The 18,912-nt window shown below is 50.1% G+C and overlaps 1 protein-coding gene across 4 annotated transcripts in view; it reads left to right on the top strand.

Moving 5' to 3' along the window:
• UROS (uroporphyrinogen III synthase) overlaps positions 1-18,912 on the top strand; it is a 36,386-nt gene that overhangs the window by 10,669 nt on the left and 6,805 nt on the right. Inside the window, exons 2-9 of one of the 4 annotated variants that reach the window (XR_003790549.1) lie at positions 4,226-4,314; positions 4,494-4,577; positions 6,220-6,316; positions 9,154-9,228; positions 10,874-10,948; positions 14,919-15,698; positions 16,508-16,593; positions 17,533-17,613. Coding sequence is in view for 3 of the 4 variants with exons in the window: in XM_029201094.1 (XP_029056927.1) it covers positions 4,252-4,314; positions 4,494-4,577; positions 6,220-6,316; positions 9,154-9,228; positions 10,874-10,948; positions 15,618-15,698; positions 16,508-16,593; positions 17,533-17,631 (660 nt within the window). In the remaining variant the exon portion in view is untranslated. Of the gene's footprint in view, positions 1-4,225; positions 4,315-4,493; positions 4,578-6,219; positions 6,317-9,153; positions 9,229-10,873; positions 10,949-14,918; positions 15,699-16,507; positions 16,594-17,532; positions 17,632-18,912 lie in introns of those variants that run through there. The other 3 variants (XM_029201094.1, XM_029201096.1, XM_029201095.1) reach the window with 3 other exon arrangements.

Raw genomic sequence — 18,912 nt, 5'->3', positions numbered from 1 at the left:
CCCGTTTGACAGGGGAGAAAAGATCACATCATGGACAGTAAAGCTGGTCTCTTGGCCCTTCATCCTGTGCTTGTTCTGTGACCCCACACGTCCCTCCTTACGTTGCCCCAGAGAGAAAGGGGAGGAGAAAAGGGCAAGCAGAAACCAGGGAAGGAGAGGAGAAGTAAATCCATCAGCAAGACGCCTCCCACTGGAACTAAGGTAAACCCAAACTCCCTAACAGGACCAGATGAGGCCTGTCTCCCCACTCTCCCCTGTACATTCCAGCTGCCGCAGACCTCTCCCACCCCTCAGGCATACCAACCTTGGAGCTTAAGCCTACTCAGGCACCACGTCTAAGTCTAAGCATTAGGTCCTGAGAAAGCTATTCTGGCCTCTGTGTTAGTTAGGATATGGGTTCCACTGCTCTAACAGAAATCCAAATAGCAATGGCTGAAACAGGATAGAACTCTCCTTTTCTCTGATGTAAAAGCCCTGGCTGACTGGTGCCTCTGCCATACAAAGGGGTCCTGCTCCTTCCATCACCCCCAGGGCGTTACCCTCCCCTGCAGTAGAAGGGGCTGACCACCTGGCCCGCATTCCCGCCAGCCGGGAGGCAGGAAGGGGAGGGCAGGGGCGCAGCACTTCCTGCTAAGGCAGGACCTGGAAGTGTGCACGTCCCTTCGACGTCCATCCTGTCGGCCAGAACCTAGTCACCTGGCCACATCCCGCTACATGTTTTTATCTTGGGCAACCACGTGCACCGTTATTATGAGGGGCTCCATTCATATGCGGGAGAAGGGAAGAGTTGATTTTTCGGGGGCAAGTGGCAATCCCTGCCACCCCTCCTAGTCCAGATAAGACTTGCCAGTTATGTTTCCACAGCATCCTGACTTTTCTTTCATAATGCTCATTGCACTATGACTCTGTCACTATTTTTACTTATTTGTAGTGTATCTGTTTTACCCTCCCATTAATATGAGGGCAGGAATCGTATTATATACCCAGTGCCTGGTTGACAGTAACTGTCTACGAATATTACTTGACTTCCTGATAGGATTACACAGCACAAACCAAGCGTTTAGGTGGGACTCAAAGAAGGAAGACATTTATTTTCATTCTGGTCCCAACCATTTCAAACCAGGCTGTGGACAGACGGTCTCACATGGAATTACGTCGGTACCTCCTGTTAGCTCTGCCTTCAGTGTGAATCCACGGTCCAGCCGCTTAACTTCCCTGCTCCTGAGACCACCTGCACGCCTAGTCTGTGGTGGCTAGCCTTGCCCCAAAGCCTGAGGTCTCTCTGAAGCGTAAATCCCATCACTGTCACTCCTGCTTCAACCTTCCAGTGGATTCACATTTCTCATGGAACCAGAGCCTCCCTTATCCTTTGCTCTTGAGCCACGCCTACCCTTCTCCCCTGGGGACACCCCGAGCCCCTTTCTGACATTTGAACATTTCTGCCCCTGCTGTTACCATTCAGATCTCAACTCAGATTCTCCTGCTCAGAGAGGTCGCCCTGGAGAGGTAAACCCACACGCCAGTCACCTCACAGCCTGGAGTGCTTGAACTTGTCCATGCCTCCAACAAAAAATGCAGACCGCACCTCCCTGAGGGGTCTATAGAAACACTTGTGTGAGAGATTGACTCCTGGTATCTGAAAGTAGTACTAACAGATGCTTTGGAAACTTGGGGATGTGTATCCTGGAGCCTAGAACCAAGGTGGGGGGAATAGGATAAGGCTGAGTAGGGGTCTGTGGCCGCAGGATGCCTGCTTCACAGCATTGCACTCCCACTTTTTAATCCCCACAATAGTTGCTTGCTTTGCACGCCACAGAAAGATTTATGCAGAAAATGCCAAGTTCTACCTGCCACTTAGTGACACGCCAGACTCCTGGAGCCCCCAGATTGGAAGGTGTATCAGTCAGGGTTCCACAGAGAAACAGAGCAGTAGGGGATATATGTCAGGAGACTTAGTGCAAGGAATCGCCTTGTGCAGCCGTGAGGGCTGGCGAGACAGGGCTGAAATCCACTGTGCAAGCTGATGGGAAGGGCAGGCCAGGCTAGGACACGAGCTGCAGCTGTGGCCACAGGCGAAATTTCTTCTTCCTCAAGGAAACCTCAGTTCTGCTCTTTAGGCCTTTCTTTTGACTGAACCAGGCCCTCCCTGATTACCAAGGATCATCCCTTTTACTAAAAGCCAGCGTGCACGGGGTCTCAGGAGCGAGAAAGTAAAGAAGTGGCTGGACCGTGGGTTCATGTTGAAGGCAGAGTTAACAGGATGTACCGACGTAATTCCACGTGATTCCATCTGTCCACAGCCTTGTTTGAAATGGTTGGGACCAGAACGAAAATAAATGTCTTCCTTCTTTGAGTCCCACCTAAACGCTTGGTTTGTTCTGTGTGATCCTTTCAGTAAGCCAACTTGATCACATCTCTAAAATACCTGCCCAGCAGCACCTAGGTTAGCATTTGTGAATAAATGGGGAAAATATCCTCGCCAGGCTGACACCTAACAGTGACCATCACTGAAAGGGAGATTCCTGATTTCTGTGGGAGACACATTCTGAATAATTTCAGGAAACGATAGAAACGATGCTACTGCCCATTTCCCCAAATGCCCCGTCTCTCTAGCTAACAGCTCAACAGCAGCATTAATTGAACTTGATTTCATAATTATTATGAGTTCACCCCGGTTTGGTTGCTGAGATACAAAGCAATTCATTTGGAGACAATTTTCCTAAGATGTCCCACAGATATTATAATGTTCCAGAAGTATGTTCAGTAATAATTTATAAGTAATGGCTCCCAGAGTTAACACATTTCTGCTCCAAGCAATATACTTTCTTTGACTACTGTCAACCACTGTATAATATTTATTAAGTCACTAACTGGTAGTCTAATGCTGCTTGTGCATTTCCAGCAGAGTTTATCTTGCAGGTCTTCGACAGTATTTGATTTGAGGCTTTTGGGATGGTTATAATGTGCTTTTACCCTCTTGACACAAAAGGAATTTAATATTTATTGTAAAAAATAGGGGGGTAAAACAGAAAGAGGTAGAGAAGAAAATAATCACCCTAACCTACCACCAAAGAACATTCTTTCATATATGTGTATATATAAAATCTGTAAATGGTACCTTAATGCAATTCTGAATCCTGTTCTTTTAAACTTAACATTATTTTGTGATTAAATAATCCATATAATTAAGTTGTTTATGAATATTTTAATGATTTCATATAACTGTACCATGATTTATTTAACCATTCTCTCATTGTTAGATGTTTACATTGTTTCCAGTTATTTGCAATTGTAAAGAATACCAAGATACAGACTTGTAACTAGTAGTTAAATAAGTTCTGGGTGGTGGGGGGGGAATCTAATGCACAGCATAGTGATTATAGTCAACAATACTGTATTATAAACTTCAAAGGTGCTAAGAGACTAGATATTAATTGTTCACACCACAAAAAAGAAATAATTATGTGAGGTGATAGAGGTGTTAGCTAATGCTACAGTGGTAATCACATTGCAACATACAAATGTATTAAATCACATTGTACACCTTAAACTTACACAATGTTATATGTCAATTAAAAATAAAGAAGACCAGGATGAATATCTTTATGTTAATCTTTGCACACATATATGAGTGTCACCTTAGAATTTATTCTTGGAAGTGAAATTATAGGAAGAAGGGGTATGAAGTATATAAGCCTTTTGATAAATATCAACCAGCTGGTTTCTGGGTTAGAAAATTTTTGAAAAATTCTCTCATGATACTCGACCACATTTATAAAACATGATTTGAGAAATAGAAGAGTCAGTATAGTCATTTCCTAAAGAGCTTATGAGCAACTGAGTATATTTATCTTGAAATGGAAGTAATTATTTATTTCCTTAAAATATAAGATGCTCATTTCTATAGTTGTTATAGATACAACCCAGAATTTGCATCAGTTCTCTTCTGTGAGCCTTAAATGTTTAGCTAGGACACTGCCTTTCCCTAGTGGCTTTCATCTGCCTGCCTTTCCAAGTGATATCAGGTGCCAGCATGCCGTCCCTGGGCCTTATCGGTGACAGGGTCTCCAGAAGGAACGAGCCCATAAACGCGAAGTCATTGTGTGCAAGGGATGGGCCGCTTCAGCCAGCCGCTGATTACCTGCTTCTGGAGCCCAGCCCAGCGACACTGCTTAGGGAGAGGCTTTGAGATCTAATTAAGATCCGTTTCCCTGCTCTGTCACAGCACCCCGTAAAGACTGCCAGGCAATAATGAAGGTTCTTTTACTGAAAGACCCTAAGGAGGACGACTGTGGCCAGGATCCCTACATCAGGGTAAGTACCTGACACACCTGTTCCCCGAAAGCCCAACACTGCCTTGTGATTGAAGTCAAGGGGAGGGTCCGTCTGCTAAAACTCTGAGGAACTGGCACAGAATAAGTTGTGAAATAGGACCTTTTCCTTATTTTCCAAACAACCCTGGCCAATTCAAAACCATATTCTTTTACCTGCAGGAATTAGGATTATATGGACTCGAAGCCACTTTGATCCCTGTTTTATCATTTGAGTTTTGGTCTCTTCCCAGTTTTTTGGAGAAGGTAAGATTCATCAGTGTCTGAGCACCATCGTTTCTGAATGAGACACGTTTGGTTTCTGTAGACTCCTACAGAATTCTAGGGGAAGGACCCGTTTGCCAGCCCTCTTCTCACTACCCAACTGTAAAACAAGGACGGCACGAGCTCACCTGCTCCAGGACTTGGCTGCTACTGGATCCTCGGCCCGAGCCTCTACCAGCGGCCCCAGAAAGCCACCAACCTGGAGGTGGGCCCGTAAGGAAGCCCGGGAGAGCCAGTCATGCTGAGGCACCAAGCCTGTGCTGCTCTTGGCCACGCAGACCCTTCACCTTCCTCCTGTCATTCAGTCCACGCCCCTGACCTCAGCGAAGCACAGAAGAGCTGTTGTTTCTCCCCAGGTTGGGCAGCTTGGCGGAGTTCTCCAGCAGATAAGAGGGAGAGTTGGGCCTGCTTCCATGTATTGGAGCCATAGTTATGGCCAGGGAAAGTCCCAGGAGAGCCCTCCAAACGCTTCCGACTAAGGATTCAGGGCCCAGCACCCCAGGCCCCATCAGTGTGCACCCTGTCACCGGAGACACCGTTCTGGACACGTGGGCCCAGAGCCAGGGCGGCTTCATGGGACTGGTGTGCCCAGCCCTGCCCACCGGGCTCCCGGGCCGCTGTGAGCATCAGGTTCACCCCCGTGCTCTGCATGTCAGAGCCCACCTGTCACTCTGCAGAGGACCTCTCTGCGATCTCCCTTCGCTCTGAGCTGAAGATTGAATTATTCGTTCAGCAGTTTACTCAGCAAACATTGATTTGGCATCTGCCCCGGGTCTGTGTGCTGTGAGGAATGTATAAGGGACCCACATCGCATGCTCTTCCGTAAGCAGCTTTAACAGGGAACCAGAGCTCATCACTTGAAATCTTTGCTAGGACCCTGTGCTCAGAAAAATACTAGAGTCTCTGTGGGAGCTTCTCCATCACCCCCAGCCAGTTTGTTTCATGAGGGGCTTCCTGGACTCCCTCTCTGAAGCTCCTGTTGGGCAGTGAGCGAGCGCACGGGCTTGGGAATCATAGGGGCATGTGCTCAAGTGCCGGCTCTGCCCCTCACCTTGGACTAGTTCTTTATCCTCGCCAAGCCTCTGTGTCTTAATCCGTGCGATGCAAATAGTGCCACCCGTCTCACAGGGCACTTTCACCGATTCAGTGCAGGATTATGTGTATAACAGCCCAGTGCCCAGCTCAGAATACGTGTTCAGTAGATTTTATCACCATTTTTATGCTCAAAAACCAGGGCTTCAGCGTGGATATCACTCCTTGAATATTCCAGCTTTCTTATGGATGCAGGTCAAGTCTACCGTCCTGCCTGCACCCCAGCCACACCCAGGCTGAGTCACATTGTCCCTTGGCTCCGTTACACCTGCCACCCTGCATCACACTGGCCTCTCCCTCCCCAAGACTGTGAGCTACTTGAGGGAAATGCTGTGAATTTACCTGTATGTCCTTAAAGGCCTAGAGTAGTTCCAGGCGCATAGTAAGCTCTGTCTTGAGTGGATGGATGGATGGATGGATGGATGGATGGATGGAATTAGTTTGCCTGCTACTATTGTGAAGCATTTAGAATTCTGGAAAATGTTGAACTTGACTATCATATAAAATGCCTTTGCTGTTGTTTGGTGTGCAGCTGTCTCACCCTGAAGGTTACGGGGGCCTCATTTTTACCAGCCCCAGAGCAGTGGAAGCAGTGGAGCTGTGTTTGGAGAAAGACAATAAAACCGAAGGTAAGGGTGGGTCTGCTGTGAATGCCACTGGACTTTGCTTTGTCCTGTTGGTGATACTAGATTCCAGAAATAGCTGGACTTCAGGTTTGAGAAAGTGCAATGACTTTTAGTCAAAAACCATTTAGGTACCAAGTTACTTCGTGTTTTTGGAACCTTTGGAGGGAGCAGAAGATGAAATTCCTTCTTCTAAACTGTTTCTTAGTGTCCCACACAGAATGACATGTTACATGGTAGCCTTCTGACCGGGGTGCGCGCTTCGTGGCACTGTGTCACGGAGCTACCTTCTAAATGCCCAGACGGGTGCCGCTGTGGGGGGGTCTCCACGTGCACCCACCAGGTGGTCATAGTATATGGGCGCCCGTCTCTTTCCTCACAGGGACGATGGGAAGGTCCAACAGCACATGAGAGCAGTGTGTGCCGAGCCAGCACTCGATGATGTGACCCCGCTCAGGCCTCCTTCTCGCTTCCTTCCCTCTCTGTCAGAGCCCGGCTCTCAGGCTGAACACCACCTTAGTCTGTCCCATCAGACAGCTTTGAGCTAACGTGTGGAGTGCCTGCTGTATACCAGGCTCTATGTTAGCTTGACATTCACAATCTCATTCAATCCTGGACCGGCCAGAGGCTCACCTACCGTGGTCCTCATTTTACAGATAAGAATGCTGAGGCTTGGGGAGAGTCAGCACCTGTCCAAGGCCCTGGAGCCAGTCTGTCAGGCCGGACCAGCTCCAGTTATACTAACAGGGGGAGGTAGCGGGACGGGTGGTTATCAAAGGGCTTTGCAGCCGGTTAGGCCTGGCCTCAGATGGCCATTCTGACCTTGGTGGCTTCCTTGACCTCGCTGAGCCTCAGTTTCCTTGTTTGTAAAGTGGGCACAATAATACTTGCATCCCAGGATCGTCACTTCTACCACTAGTTAGAGCTTCTCTAGGGCCTGCTGTGTGCCAGACCAGGTCCTAGCCGCTTTATCCCTGAGGTGGGTATGATTAGTATCCCCACCTGACAAATGAGGAGCCTGTAGAGCAGAGGGCATGAAACTCCCCAAGACCACACAGTCTGTAAGTCACAGCTTTATGATTCTAGCTGCAGAGTCTGGGTCCCAAAGTGAAGCATTCAGGACGTCTCCTGGTGCGTGGTGAGCACTGAGTAAGTGACAGTGCAGAGTGGTCATTATCTTTACAGTTAATTAGGCTTTCATTACAGCCCAAAAAATCACCAACTCGGTGATTTCATATACACAGTTACCTCCTACTGAGGAGAAAGTCTAACGCTTTTCTTAGGGATGAGGACTTGTGCTGTCCAATCCTCAAGGCAACTCAGAACCGGAAGTACTGTTATTTCCAAAATGGAGAAAGGAGACTCGAGATGGAGAAGCGTGTGTTCTCCCCCGCTGGTGCTTCAGGAGTCTTGGTCTGACATCTGTGCTTTCCCTTTTGTATGTGTTTTGAGGATGAAGATGATGAAAAAGAAAAAATCCCCAGCACGGACACCATAACTTTTTATAATGCTTTATAGTTTAAAAAGCATTTTCCCATACATTTTCTTTTTTTCTTTTTTTTGATTGAAGTATAGTTGGTGTACAATATTATATAAGTTACAGGTGTACGATATAGTCCATACATTTTCTTATTTTGATTGTTACAACAACTCTATGAATACAGGCAGGAGAGGTGTAGTTAATCCCCGTTATCTCGACAGGGAAACAGAGGAGGTGGGTCAGCTGACTTGCCAGGAACGAGCCCAAGTTAAGGGGCAGAGCCAGCTCTGAAGCCGGGCATTCTGATTTCACCCAGGGCTTGCTCCAACTCATATCTACTATGATGCTTGGAGAATGGTTTGTTCACATGCTGTAGATAATGTTTAAATAAATATTATTTACGTTTGTGGGGTAGGAAAAGAAAGAAGGTGAAACTCAGTCTTTTATCGCTTTTTAAAAGGGAATTTCTCACAGGAGTGTAAAGGGTAGGGTAACACTATTGAATTTAAGGGAAAATTACACTCATAGTCAGATCTTAGGAAGGAAGAACCAGTGTTTCCTTATCTTCTAAAAGAATGTTGAATGCCAAGTGGCCTTGTGATACGTTTATACTATCCACTTTCTCTTGGTTTTTCTTTAATCCATATTTAAAGGTGTTTGTTTTTTGTCATCAAATGATAGTGTTCCCTATTAAACTGTGTTTGTTTATGAGCCTTATATTATTCTCTTCTTTGACCTAATAGATAAATGAGCCTTCCCATCTGAGATGACAGTTTCTTGACTGCTTTCAGATTTATATCCCGAATAAAACCAGTCATATTGCTTTATTAGACATTTAAGTTGCCTCTTTTTCACAACCAGTAATTTTTTCTTTAAAAGTCTAGATTATGGGGGGACATCCCTGGCTGTCCAGTGGTTAGGACTCAGCACTTTCACTGACATGGCCCCGGGTTCAGTCCCTTGCTAAGATCCCGCAAGCTGCATGGCACGGCCAAAAAAAAAAAAAAAGAAAAAAGTCTAGATTTTTAAATTTTAATATTACCATGCAAATTAATTATTCAAGTTATGTTTACTAGTATGCACTAAAAATCCTTCTAGTGCCAACTGTGGAAATGATTTAATACTTAATGCCTTCAATAAGGAAGGCATATTGAAACATTTGCCAAAGTGATTTTTAAAAATTTGCCTTCAGAATATGGACAGAATATAAAAATGGATTTTAGTTTGAGATGCTGTTCTTTATATTTGGTTATTAATAATTTTCCTTGCTCACAAGTTTTTTAGGATGAACAAACAGCCTTGGGCAGCAGTCCAAATGGCTGCTTTGGTATTTGCAACTCACATCAAATTTCATGTTTTACAGTCTGGAGAAAGTCTCTGCAAGAAAAATGGAATGCTAAGTCAGTGTATGTGGTGGGAAATGCTACTGCTTCTCTAGGTAAGCAGTCAAGGTACAAATAAAACACCAAAGAATGACTGTGATATTGTGATTATAATAAGAAATATGTATTTGGTCTTTGTCCCTGTTCCTGCCACAGAGCTCCTAAAACCCTTGGAATTTCCTGAGTGATAAAAAAGATAAGGTGGGGCTTCCCTGGTGGTGCAGTGGTTGAGAGTCCGCCTGCCGATGCAGGGGATGCGGGTTCGTGCCCTGGTCTGGGAAGATCCCACATGCCGCGGAGCGGCTGGGCCCGTGAGCCATGGCCACTGAGAGCCTGCGCGTCCAGAGCCTGGGCTCCACAGCGGAAGAGGCCACAGCAGTGAGAGGCCCGTGTACCGCAAAAAAAAAAAAAAAAAGATGTATTTTGTTATTCATAACAAACCTCTTTCAACTCCACCTGAGTTGACTTTAATGGGGTGACTTTTGGAAAGCCCCTTAAGTTGGAGGCTAGTTGCCATGGGAACCAATCCTCCGATTAGAGTAGGAACTTTCAGCCTCATGCCCTCCCTGCCTCCTACTTCCAGGGAGAAGACATCAGCCAGAGGTTGAATTAATCAATCAATCATGGCTGTGTATGAAGCCGCCATAAAAATCCAGAAGGACGGTAATGCGGAGGGTGCTGGGAGGCTGGAGCCAGGAGAGGGCACGGAAGCTCAGGCCCTCCCCGCATACCTGCCTGCTGCACCTCTTCCATCTGGCTGTTCATTTACACCCTTTGAAATATCCTTTGTAATAAATCTGCAGTAGTTAGTAAACCATCTTCCTGAGTTCTGTGAGCTGTTCTAGCAAATGATCCAACCCAAGGAGTGGGTTGTGAGAACCTCCGATTTAGAGCTGGTCAGTCAGAAGCACAAGCAGAGACCTGGGTCTGAAGTGGGAGCAGTTTGTGGGACTGAGCCTTCCATCCTCGGGATTTGACGCTACCTCCCAGGAGAGAGTGTCAGACTTGAGTTCACTTGCAGGACACCTAGCTGAGAACTGGAGAATTGCTTGGTGTGGAAAACCCACACATTGGGTAACCAAAGTGCAGACGTGTGGTGATGAGAGCAGAGAAGGAAAAGAGGAGGTTTCCTTCCACACTGACTTAGTTTTGTTCATTGAACACTATAGTTCAGTTTAAAACATGATTTTTTTCCTTTTTAAATTTACAAAAAGTAATTAATTAGTTAACTATGTAATGCTGCTAAGGGTGCGGTGAAACAAATGTATTCAAATATTGCTAAATGGCACTGAAATTTGGTTCACATCTTTTGAGAAGTACTTGGTTGGCATGTATTTAAAAGCTTTGCCAAGATAGTTGTACCCTTTGGCCCACTAATCCCTTTGCTGGTAAAATCTGTCCAAGCTGTTTCGAAGAAAACTTACAGAGAAGTTATAAATACAAGGCAAAGAACAGTTTCTCCTGAACCTTTTGAGACTAAGTTGCTGATAATGACGCCTTACCATCCGAAGCCACAGGTCTAGGGAGGGCAGGGCTGGGACCCAGCTCCCTCTCGTCTCCCTACACCAGCCTCCAAGGGGAGACTTTCTCCATGTCATTTGTAAGGCATGTGCCTTTGTATTTGCACATTTTAAAAACAACACAGGAACAGGACTTTAATAACCATGTAAAGAAATATATTTTGTTATTGTTGTTTTCCAGTGAATAAAATTGGCCTGCATACAGAAGGAGAAAACTGTGGAAATGCAGAAAAGCTTGCAGAGTACATTTGTTCTAGTAAGTAGAACAAGGTCGCCCCAAATGAAGCCCATTTATTTTTGTTGGTCGGTCTCACAACCAGCACCTCGGGAAAGGGCCACCTCCTCGGTGATGATGGTGACGATGTGGCCGAGGAGTGTGTGCCGCTCCAAGACCGTGGCTGCCTTGTATCTGCATCTGTCTGTGCTGGTCTGAGATCCAGCCAACTGCCCTCCACCCCCTCCACCCAAGGACTTGAGACAACTTGAACGTGACACAGAATAAAAGGGCTGGAGACAAAACCAGAAGCAAGGCCCTCTGCAGGGATCGTAAGGGGAGTGGAAGCAGCAGAAGCTGCTGGCACCGTCCCTCTGTCTGCCGGCTCCCCGCCTTCCTGGTAGGAGTCTCTTCCCTGTCCAAATTCCACCCCCACAAAGCCCGCTCCCCCTAAAGAGCCCACTCAGCCCCCCATAAGCTCATCACTGGGCAGCATATGGGCTGAGACTTAAAATGGCAAGGGTTCTGGGGATACTTGTATTTAAATAAGGATTAAGCTTTAATTATGAAAGTTTCAGCTTCTGACGAAACATGGGCCAAGATTTTTGGAGCAGAACTCTCCGAGAGAGAGGACGGAGAGGCTCGATGTGTACTTGCAGGGGAGCCCCACCTCCAAGTTGTGTGTCCCAGCCTCTCCCCTACACGTCTGATCCAACTGCACACACATGCTCTTGTGTCCTTGTCACTTGGATCCCTCCCTGAGAGACGTGTGACATCATACCCCCACGTGAAAGATGACACAGAACCAGCTTGTCTTCTGTCACTGAGAGGGAATCAGAGCTTCGCTCCTCGGGGTCAGGGGGTGTGGAACTGTCTGCGAGGGCCAGATACGCCGTCTCTGCGGCCACATCCTCTGCCCGTCGTAGCACGAGAGCAGCTGTAGACCATGGGCTGGGTTCTGGCCTGGGTTTGCGGTTTGCAGACCCTTTCTAGAGCTTGCTGAGTTAGGAGACAGGGCCAGGTTGGCTGCTGACGCCTGAGGTTTTGCTCTGAGGTGGTCCCAGGAGAGGGGTGTCTTCTCTGCCCCTGGGGTGGTGGTTTCAGGGTGGGCAGGGGGCAAGGACACCTTAACCAGGAATTTTTACGGCTTCTGGGACCGTGGTGCATGGTTTTGTGTCTGGGTGTGGTGTGTAAGAACATTTCTTCTCCAGATAACGATCTCTAAAGTCTTAGGAGGCCTTCCTGTCACGAGCCAGTGCTGTTGGTGAAGGTTCTCGAGCTCGTGTGTTTCTGTTGACCCCTAGGAGCTGGACCTGAAAAAGTCGCACATCCTCCACTTCCCCGTGGACCAGGCCCTCTGGAGCTCAGGCAGGGGATGGCAGAGGGACTCCCCAGGTTCCCAGTTGGCTCTCCTTTCTCCACTTTTCTTTTAAGAATAATTTTATTTCCTCTTTCCTGGGTCACTGTATGCGCTGTGTTAACATCGAGGACGAGACGTTCCTGGGTGGTCGGCGTGTTCCTGGCGCGCCCCCTGCCTCGCCTCATTTGGTCCTCACTACCGTCCACTGCAGTCCAGTATGGCAGCCAGGAGCCACATGGGCCTACTTAAATTTAAATTAATTTAAATTAATCGAAATAAAAATGTGGCTCCCCCGTCGCACCAGGCACAGGCCACAGCTCAGCCGTCACTGGCGGCTCAGGCACCACAGGGGCAGCCTAGGGGCACCCAGCGTCACCCAGCGCTCTTTTCGACGGTGCTGTTGTCCAGGCTACGGGGACCGAGTGACCGTCCAAGGTCCCAGAGCTGGGAGGGGACAGGCGGGAGGGCAGACTCCACACGGCACAGCCAGTGTTCACCCCCTGGGTCCTAATGAGTCTTCAGTTCGCACTTGGCATCCACATGAGAGTCCGTCTTGACTGCTGGCAGGACGTTCTCCTTGGTTCTACCCAGGCGTTAATGATTTTCTCCCCCAGTCAGCTCTGAAGCTTGATTTTTAAAAGCCAAGAATCTACTTCCAGTGCTTGGAGTAAACAGGCCAGTTCATAGTTATTGCTTATTTATTTTACTTAAACACTTATTCATTCTGTCACAGGCACTGTTATAAGCGCTTAAAGCTATTAGCTCATTTAATCTGAAAGCTCGTTGTTCTGACAGACAGTTCTTCCCTCCTGGGATATCTCCGCTAAGGGAAAAGGAAGTATCAATACAAGTTAAGTAGTCCAAGGTGGAAGACAATTTCAACATTTTGAGAGAGAGCGAAGGAGGGGGAGGGCGTCAGAGGCAGACAGATTGTGCGGGTTATTTGAACTGTCCCCCTGGACTTGCGCTGAGCTGACCAAGGGCTCGTCCCTGCAGCCTCGCCCACTTGCTGGGCTCTCCTTCTGTCGCCCAGTCAGTCTCGTGGTCCTAATTACCTACGTTAAGTTCCCCCCGCCTGCACAACTGGACCCTCCCTCACAGCAGGCCTGAGAGGGCGTGGTCGTCGCAGTCCTGGAGGGTGTGAGAGTTCTACAGACACTCACATCTCCTCCAGCGAAATGACATTTACACGCTCAGTCTAGTTCTTAATCACCAGCAGTGACTGTGTACAGAGCCCCCGCTCCAGCTGCATAACGTCCTCTTAGGACTTTCAACACAGCTGCTGTCCTCAGCCCGACAGCCCAGCGGGCCAGGCCCCCTTCCCGTTAAAGGAACGCGGAGCAGAGCGTCTGAGCCCCGTGGTTCACCATCCCGCGTCGGGTTAGAACCCTGCCGGGCCCCTGTCGCTCCCCGTCGTCCTGGGGACACCTCACCTCTCACCCCTGTGTAATCAACCGGCTTTTACATTGGCCTATTTTGCTTTGGCCTGTTTGGGTTAAAAATCAGTAGGCAGTGAGGTCATCCCAAAAAGGATATTTTTTTAAAATAATGAATCATTTATTTTCCATAAACGATCTGATGACAAAGAGGAAGGGTTGGGTGGTTGAGCTGTGCCGTTTTTGGAGATGCTGTCAGTTCACATGGTGATGAGATGGGCCAGAGAGGTCCTCATCCACCAGAGTTTGTTTCCCGTAAATGTACCCAGTAATCTGCTCCATCGTTCAGTCATGGAAGAGTCCCGCGAGGAGTTTTGCTCAGGACATAATCCATTCGGGAGTGCTGATTATTTGCCTTTGGCTTCTTGGAGGAGGTTAGCACCCAGGAAGTACAGTCACGGGATGTCTCTCCTCTCCTGCGGCAGGTCTCAACCAGGCCATTTTCAGGTTTTCCTCCCTTGTGCTGCTATGGTGGTGCTTTGCCATGAAGCCAGCTGAGCTGGTTGGTCCTGCTCAGCCTGCCTCTCCACCGGGCACTGGGGGTGCAGTGGGAAAAGATGCCTGCCCTGCACCAGGATGTGCGTCCAACTCCCCATCTCCCTAGCAGTGACCAGCAATCAGAGAACACAGATGAGCAGCTCAGTGCTCTGCTGGACCCGCAGAAGAAAGGCTGTGAAGGGCCGATTCTGGAATCTTCCGGAAGCCCTTTGCACACCCCTGGGGTTGAGGCTGCAGGAAAAGTAGGCCCCTGGTTTGGCTGCTGTCCTACAGCTGCCCCACAGCAGGTGCTGGGAAGGGTCTGTGGGAGCCACTTTGGCCCCTAGGCTCCTGGACACCCCACCACCAAACACACACACGGACACACAGACACTGGAGGGACACCTGGGCTCTGGTTCAGAATAGCACCTGGTCATGGCTTTGAAAGTGTGTCACGAGGGATGGCATCTATACTGCGTGAAAACATTTCCTCACACTGGAAAAGAGAAAGCGGTGAGCATCTATTATCTGCAGTATATTTAGAAGTTTTCCAATTGCTTGTGTTCTTTTATGTCGGTACTGATACTTACAGAGCCGTTTAAATAAAACACTCGCCGGTTTGTAATTATTGGACAACTTGAAATAAGGACGCCTACAGTCATTCCTGTTATTTAGCTGGGCCTTCGTGGAGATGGTGCCGGAGGGGGAGAGCTTGGCTTGTTTCCCCCTCTGATTGCAGGCACCGAAAAGGGGATGTGTTCAGAGAGATCTTCCAGATGTGAGGAAATGCGTCTTTGTGCCTGACCAGCACTCGCTCCAGCTCCTTACATCTGATGGACAGACGGAAGGCGAAAGCGGTCGCCTCCACTAAAGTGCTTTGTTCTCACAGCGCGGAGGATTCCCATCTGACCGCCCATCAGTTTTGCTGGGAGGTGGTGTCTCACACGCTGTCTCCACGGCTCTGCAGAGCGAGGCCTGCGGCTGAGTCTCCCAGGGCGGAGATGCGCTGCGCGGGGACTAGAGGCTGGGGCCCTGCGCGGCCGGCCCTCAGCCCTCGGGCTCCTGGCCTGGCGGCCGAGAAGCGTCCTTACAGCTTGTCTTCGCTGCGGCGGGAGGCCAGGCTCCAAACGCCTCCCGGCCCATCCGGGCTCCTCCAGAGGCAGAAACGGTTGCTCCAAGGCCACCACCAGGCCTGACCTCTAACCTGACTCTGGTCACTGCACTCGAAGTGGTGACTGCTGCCCGGAGCCACCACGACGGGAGGGGCTTAGGGAGCAGGGGTGACAGCAGCCCCGGGCTCTTGTGGATGTTAGTAGTCTAGCGCTGTTGCCCACGTGACCCCCGTGAGCCTCCTCCCGCTCACGGTCCTGGAGCCAAAGATGCAGGGCAGGGCCCGGGGCTGCGCCTCCATCTACAGAGTCTGCCTGTTTATTCGCAGGGGAGTCGTCAGCACTGCCTCTTCTGTTTCCCTGTGGAACCCTCAAAAGAGAAATCCTGCCGAAAATGCTCAAGGACAAAGGTGACTCCCCCTCCTCTCTGGGGTCCACCGAGAGCCTTCGCGGTGGCGGAGTGTCAGCCCTGGGGACCTACAGGGAGAGCAGGCCTGGGATGGACCTGGCGGCAGGGTGCAGTCCTCCCTCCTGCTTCAGATCTGCTCCCATCCACCCGCTCAGCTCAGCTGGGAGCATGCAGAGGGGCACGGGGCCTTCCCCGGGAGGTCGGGTGGGCAGTGGCATGGTGGCGACCCTGGGGCGGGCACGTGTGGAAACCAGTCCAAGCGTGGAGCTGATCTCATCACACACTCAAAGCAGCGTCCGCCAGCCCAGCCAACCTAGGATCGCTCCAACTCCATCCCCCCGGGCTCCATCCCAAGGTGCCAGGGACCAAGGTGTCCAGGCCCTAGTAGGCTCATGGCTTCAGCCCGCAGGCTGGTAAAACTCCCTCCAAGCTCTGCCTGCAGCCCTGGCCCTCAGTGTGGGATTCCACACGGACAGCATCCGTGGGGGAGCGTCCCGGGCCAATCCCGCGGGCAACCCACACAAACACGGGAACAAAAGGCATCCGTGGTATGAAGGAAGGCTGAGTTTTCGGGATCCTCATCCTTCCTCTGCCATCTCAGCCTCCTTTACCGCGTGAGCCACTCCGCAGTGTTAAGCAGGGTGCAGAGGGCCGGCCGAGTCTGCTGGCACTGAGCCCACACCTCTCAGCTCCCGGCGGCTTGTTCCGGGAGGGTCCTGCAGCACCGAGCGGTCTCCACTACCTGTGCCCCACAGTGTGTTCCCTGAGCAGTGAAGTCTGTCTTTTGGCTTGTGTCCCGATTGTGTCCAGGGATTCCCGTGGAGAGCTTAACCGTCTACCAGACGATCCCACACCCAGGGATCCAGGGGAACCTCAACAGCTACTATTCCCAGCAGGTGTGTGGGGTTTCCAGGGAGCTGGGTGGGCAGGGCAGAGGGGCGCAGGCCTCCCGATGCTGGTTCTGCCATCCCCAGCTGTGCCACTTTGAGGAGGCCATCTTTTGGCTCCATCTCTGTATCTGGGAAGTCGGAATAGACCTATCTCTAAGGTTTCTACAAGGATTAAAGGAGATAATTTACACAAAGCCCTTTGCACAGCCTGGGGTCAACAGTGGCCTTGATGTCATTCTTTATGGTGTGCGGCACTGGTGGAGCTACAGGGCAGAGGCTGGAGAGGGGCTGGGCCCACACTGGGAAGGCCTTCAGGGCCCACGGGAGAGTCTGGATTGAATTTGGGAGGCCGCAGGAACCTTTGGAGGCTTCAGTCAGAAGGGTGCACGGTTCTTGTTTGGGCTGATTGAGGTTTTCCACATCTGTATCCAGTAAGACGCCTCCCCTTCCTCTCCCAGGACAGGCTTCTGAATGCCTGGCTGGTACTCGGAGACCCTGTTAGCACAAACCAAAGCTTTCAGAAAGGCCAAGTGGGCCAGTCTGTCTGCTGTCTGCTCCATTTCCGGAAGGGATGGGGCATTGATGGGGAGCCGGGCTGCTGCCTTACTTGATCAGCGCGCTTTGGCCACACAAGCTAGAGGCATTGTCCACTCTCCTGGGCACTGGGTCCACGGTGCCTGTGTCCTCTGATCTGGGGGCCTGCAGAGCGACAAAGGAACAGCACCCAGCCTCTCCCATCGCACCCCTCTCTAAACAGTTCCCGACCTGAACTCCGCCTCCGTGGAGCCCAGAATGCCAGCATCAGTGGGAACCCTCCTGCTGTGGATGTACCTGGGCTGCCTGGGGCTGCTTCCTGGGGCTCTGGGGGCTGATGGTGACGGGTGGAGGAGCATCTCTTTGCTCGGCCCCAAGGCAAGGGATTGACCTTGTTCTCTCTGCCTGCAGGGCATTCCCGCCAGCATCACGTTTTTCAGTCCCTCTGGCCTGACACACAGTCTCAAGCATATTCAAGAGTTATCTGGTGACAACATTGACCAGATTAAGGTGAGGTATTCAGTGGGCTTTTGATCTTTTTCAGATGCTCTTTTTTTTTTTTTTTTAACTTTTACTAACTAACCTAGAGTTTCCATGTGAAGTCAAAGCACTCCTGACCTCACAGACGCCCTGATGGAAGCTCTGTAGAAAAGGCAGGGCTGGACTACCCTGGTGGTCCAGTGGTTAAGACTCTGCACTTCCATTGCAGAGGGCTCGGGTTCCATCCCTGGTCCGGGAAGTTCCACATGCTGCACGGAATGGCCAAAAAAAAAAAAAAAAAAAAGGCCGGGCTTTAGGAGTCCCAGGCCCCCCGCTTGCAGCTCAGCAGTGCCACTTCCTGGCTGGTGCTCTTGAACTAGTTACTTAACCTCTCTGAGCCTGTCCCCTCATTTGTAGCATGAGGATAATTATCCCTTTGTGGCTTTTATAGACATGTGTATGGTCTTCCCTGATAGGTTATTCTCAGGATTAGATGGAAGAATTCAGGCAAAGTCCTTAGCTCAGGGAGGGCCTGGCACAGGTATTAGCATCCTTTCCCTTTTTCCCCATCTAACTGTCTTGAAATTGTTCTAAAAGTGATTCCCCTTTTCACGTCTTTTAATTCAAAGGATTTCCGTTCGCACCTTTAGGGACTGTTTGTTAGGAGTCTACAAGTAGTCACAGCCCTGTGGTGCCTGTGATGGGGATGTTCTTAAAGGGCTCAAGGGGGACTGAGGAGGGGTCGTGGGTATGACTGGGAGCGCCCAGGACAGGCCGCTAGCATTACAGGCACTCACACAGCCAGGAGTGAAGGCCCTTACCTTTCATGACAGGTGCAGCTCACAGCACCCCTGGGGGGGCCAGGACTGTCTCAGTAGTATACACACTGCCAGCCCCTCCCTCCACCCCGGCTGGCACGCTCACTCCGGTCGGTGCCCAAGGATGGAGCACGGGCATCAGCACTGAGCTATCGGGGGCACTGCTCAGGGACACTGTCTGCAGCCCGGGTCCAGCCCTGCAGGCAGGCTCCATGGGCCCGGCCAGGCCCGTGGTGGTGAGTCCGAGAGCGGAGCTCTCCAGACACCCTCTCTCCTGTGACCAGACAATTTCAGAAGGAATAAAAGGCTCACGGGGAAAAGTCATCTTGTGACCAAGCTGCTTCTCCTGAAATTATGTCTGCTGTTTGCTGGTTCCCAATCTCAGGAAGTTTCTTTCCTCCTTCCTTCCTTCCTTCCTTCCTTCTTTCTTCCTTCCCTTCCCTTCCCTTCCCTTCCCTTCCCTTCCCTTCCCTTCCCTTCCCTTCCCTTCCCT

This window comes from Monodon monoceros, unplaced genomic scaffold, assembly GCF_005190385.1.
Source record: "Monodon monoceros isolate NGI ecotype Baffin Bay Population unplaced genomic scaffold, NGI_Narwhal_1 Super_Scaffold_4, whole genome shotgun sequence".
NCBI classification, from domain to species: Eukaryota; Metazoa; Chordata; class Mammalia; order Artiodactyla; family Monodontidae; genus Monodon; species Monodon monoceros.
The sequence above is the reverse complement of the archived record's forward strand: the minus strand, read 5'-3'. Positions and strand labels throughout refer to the sequence as shown.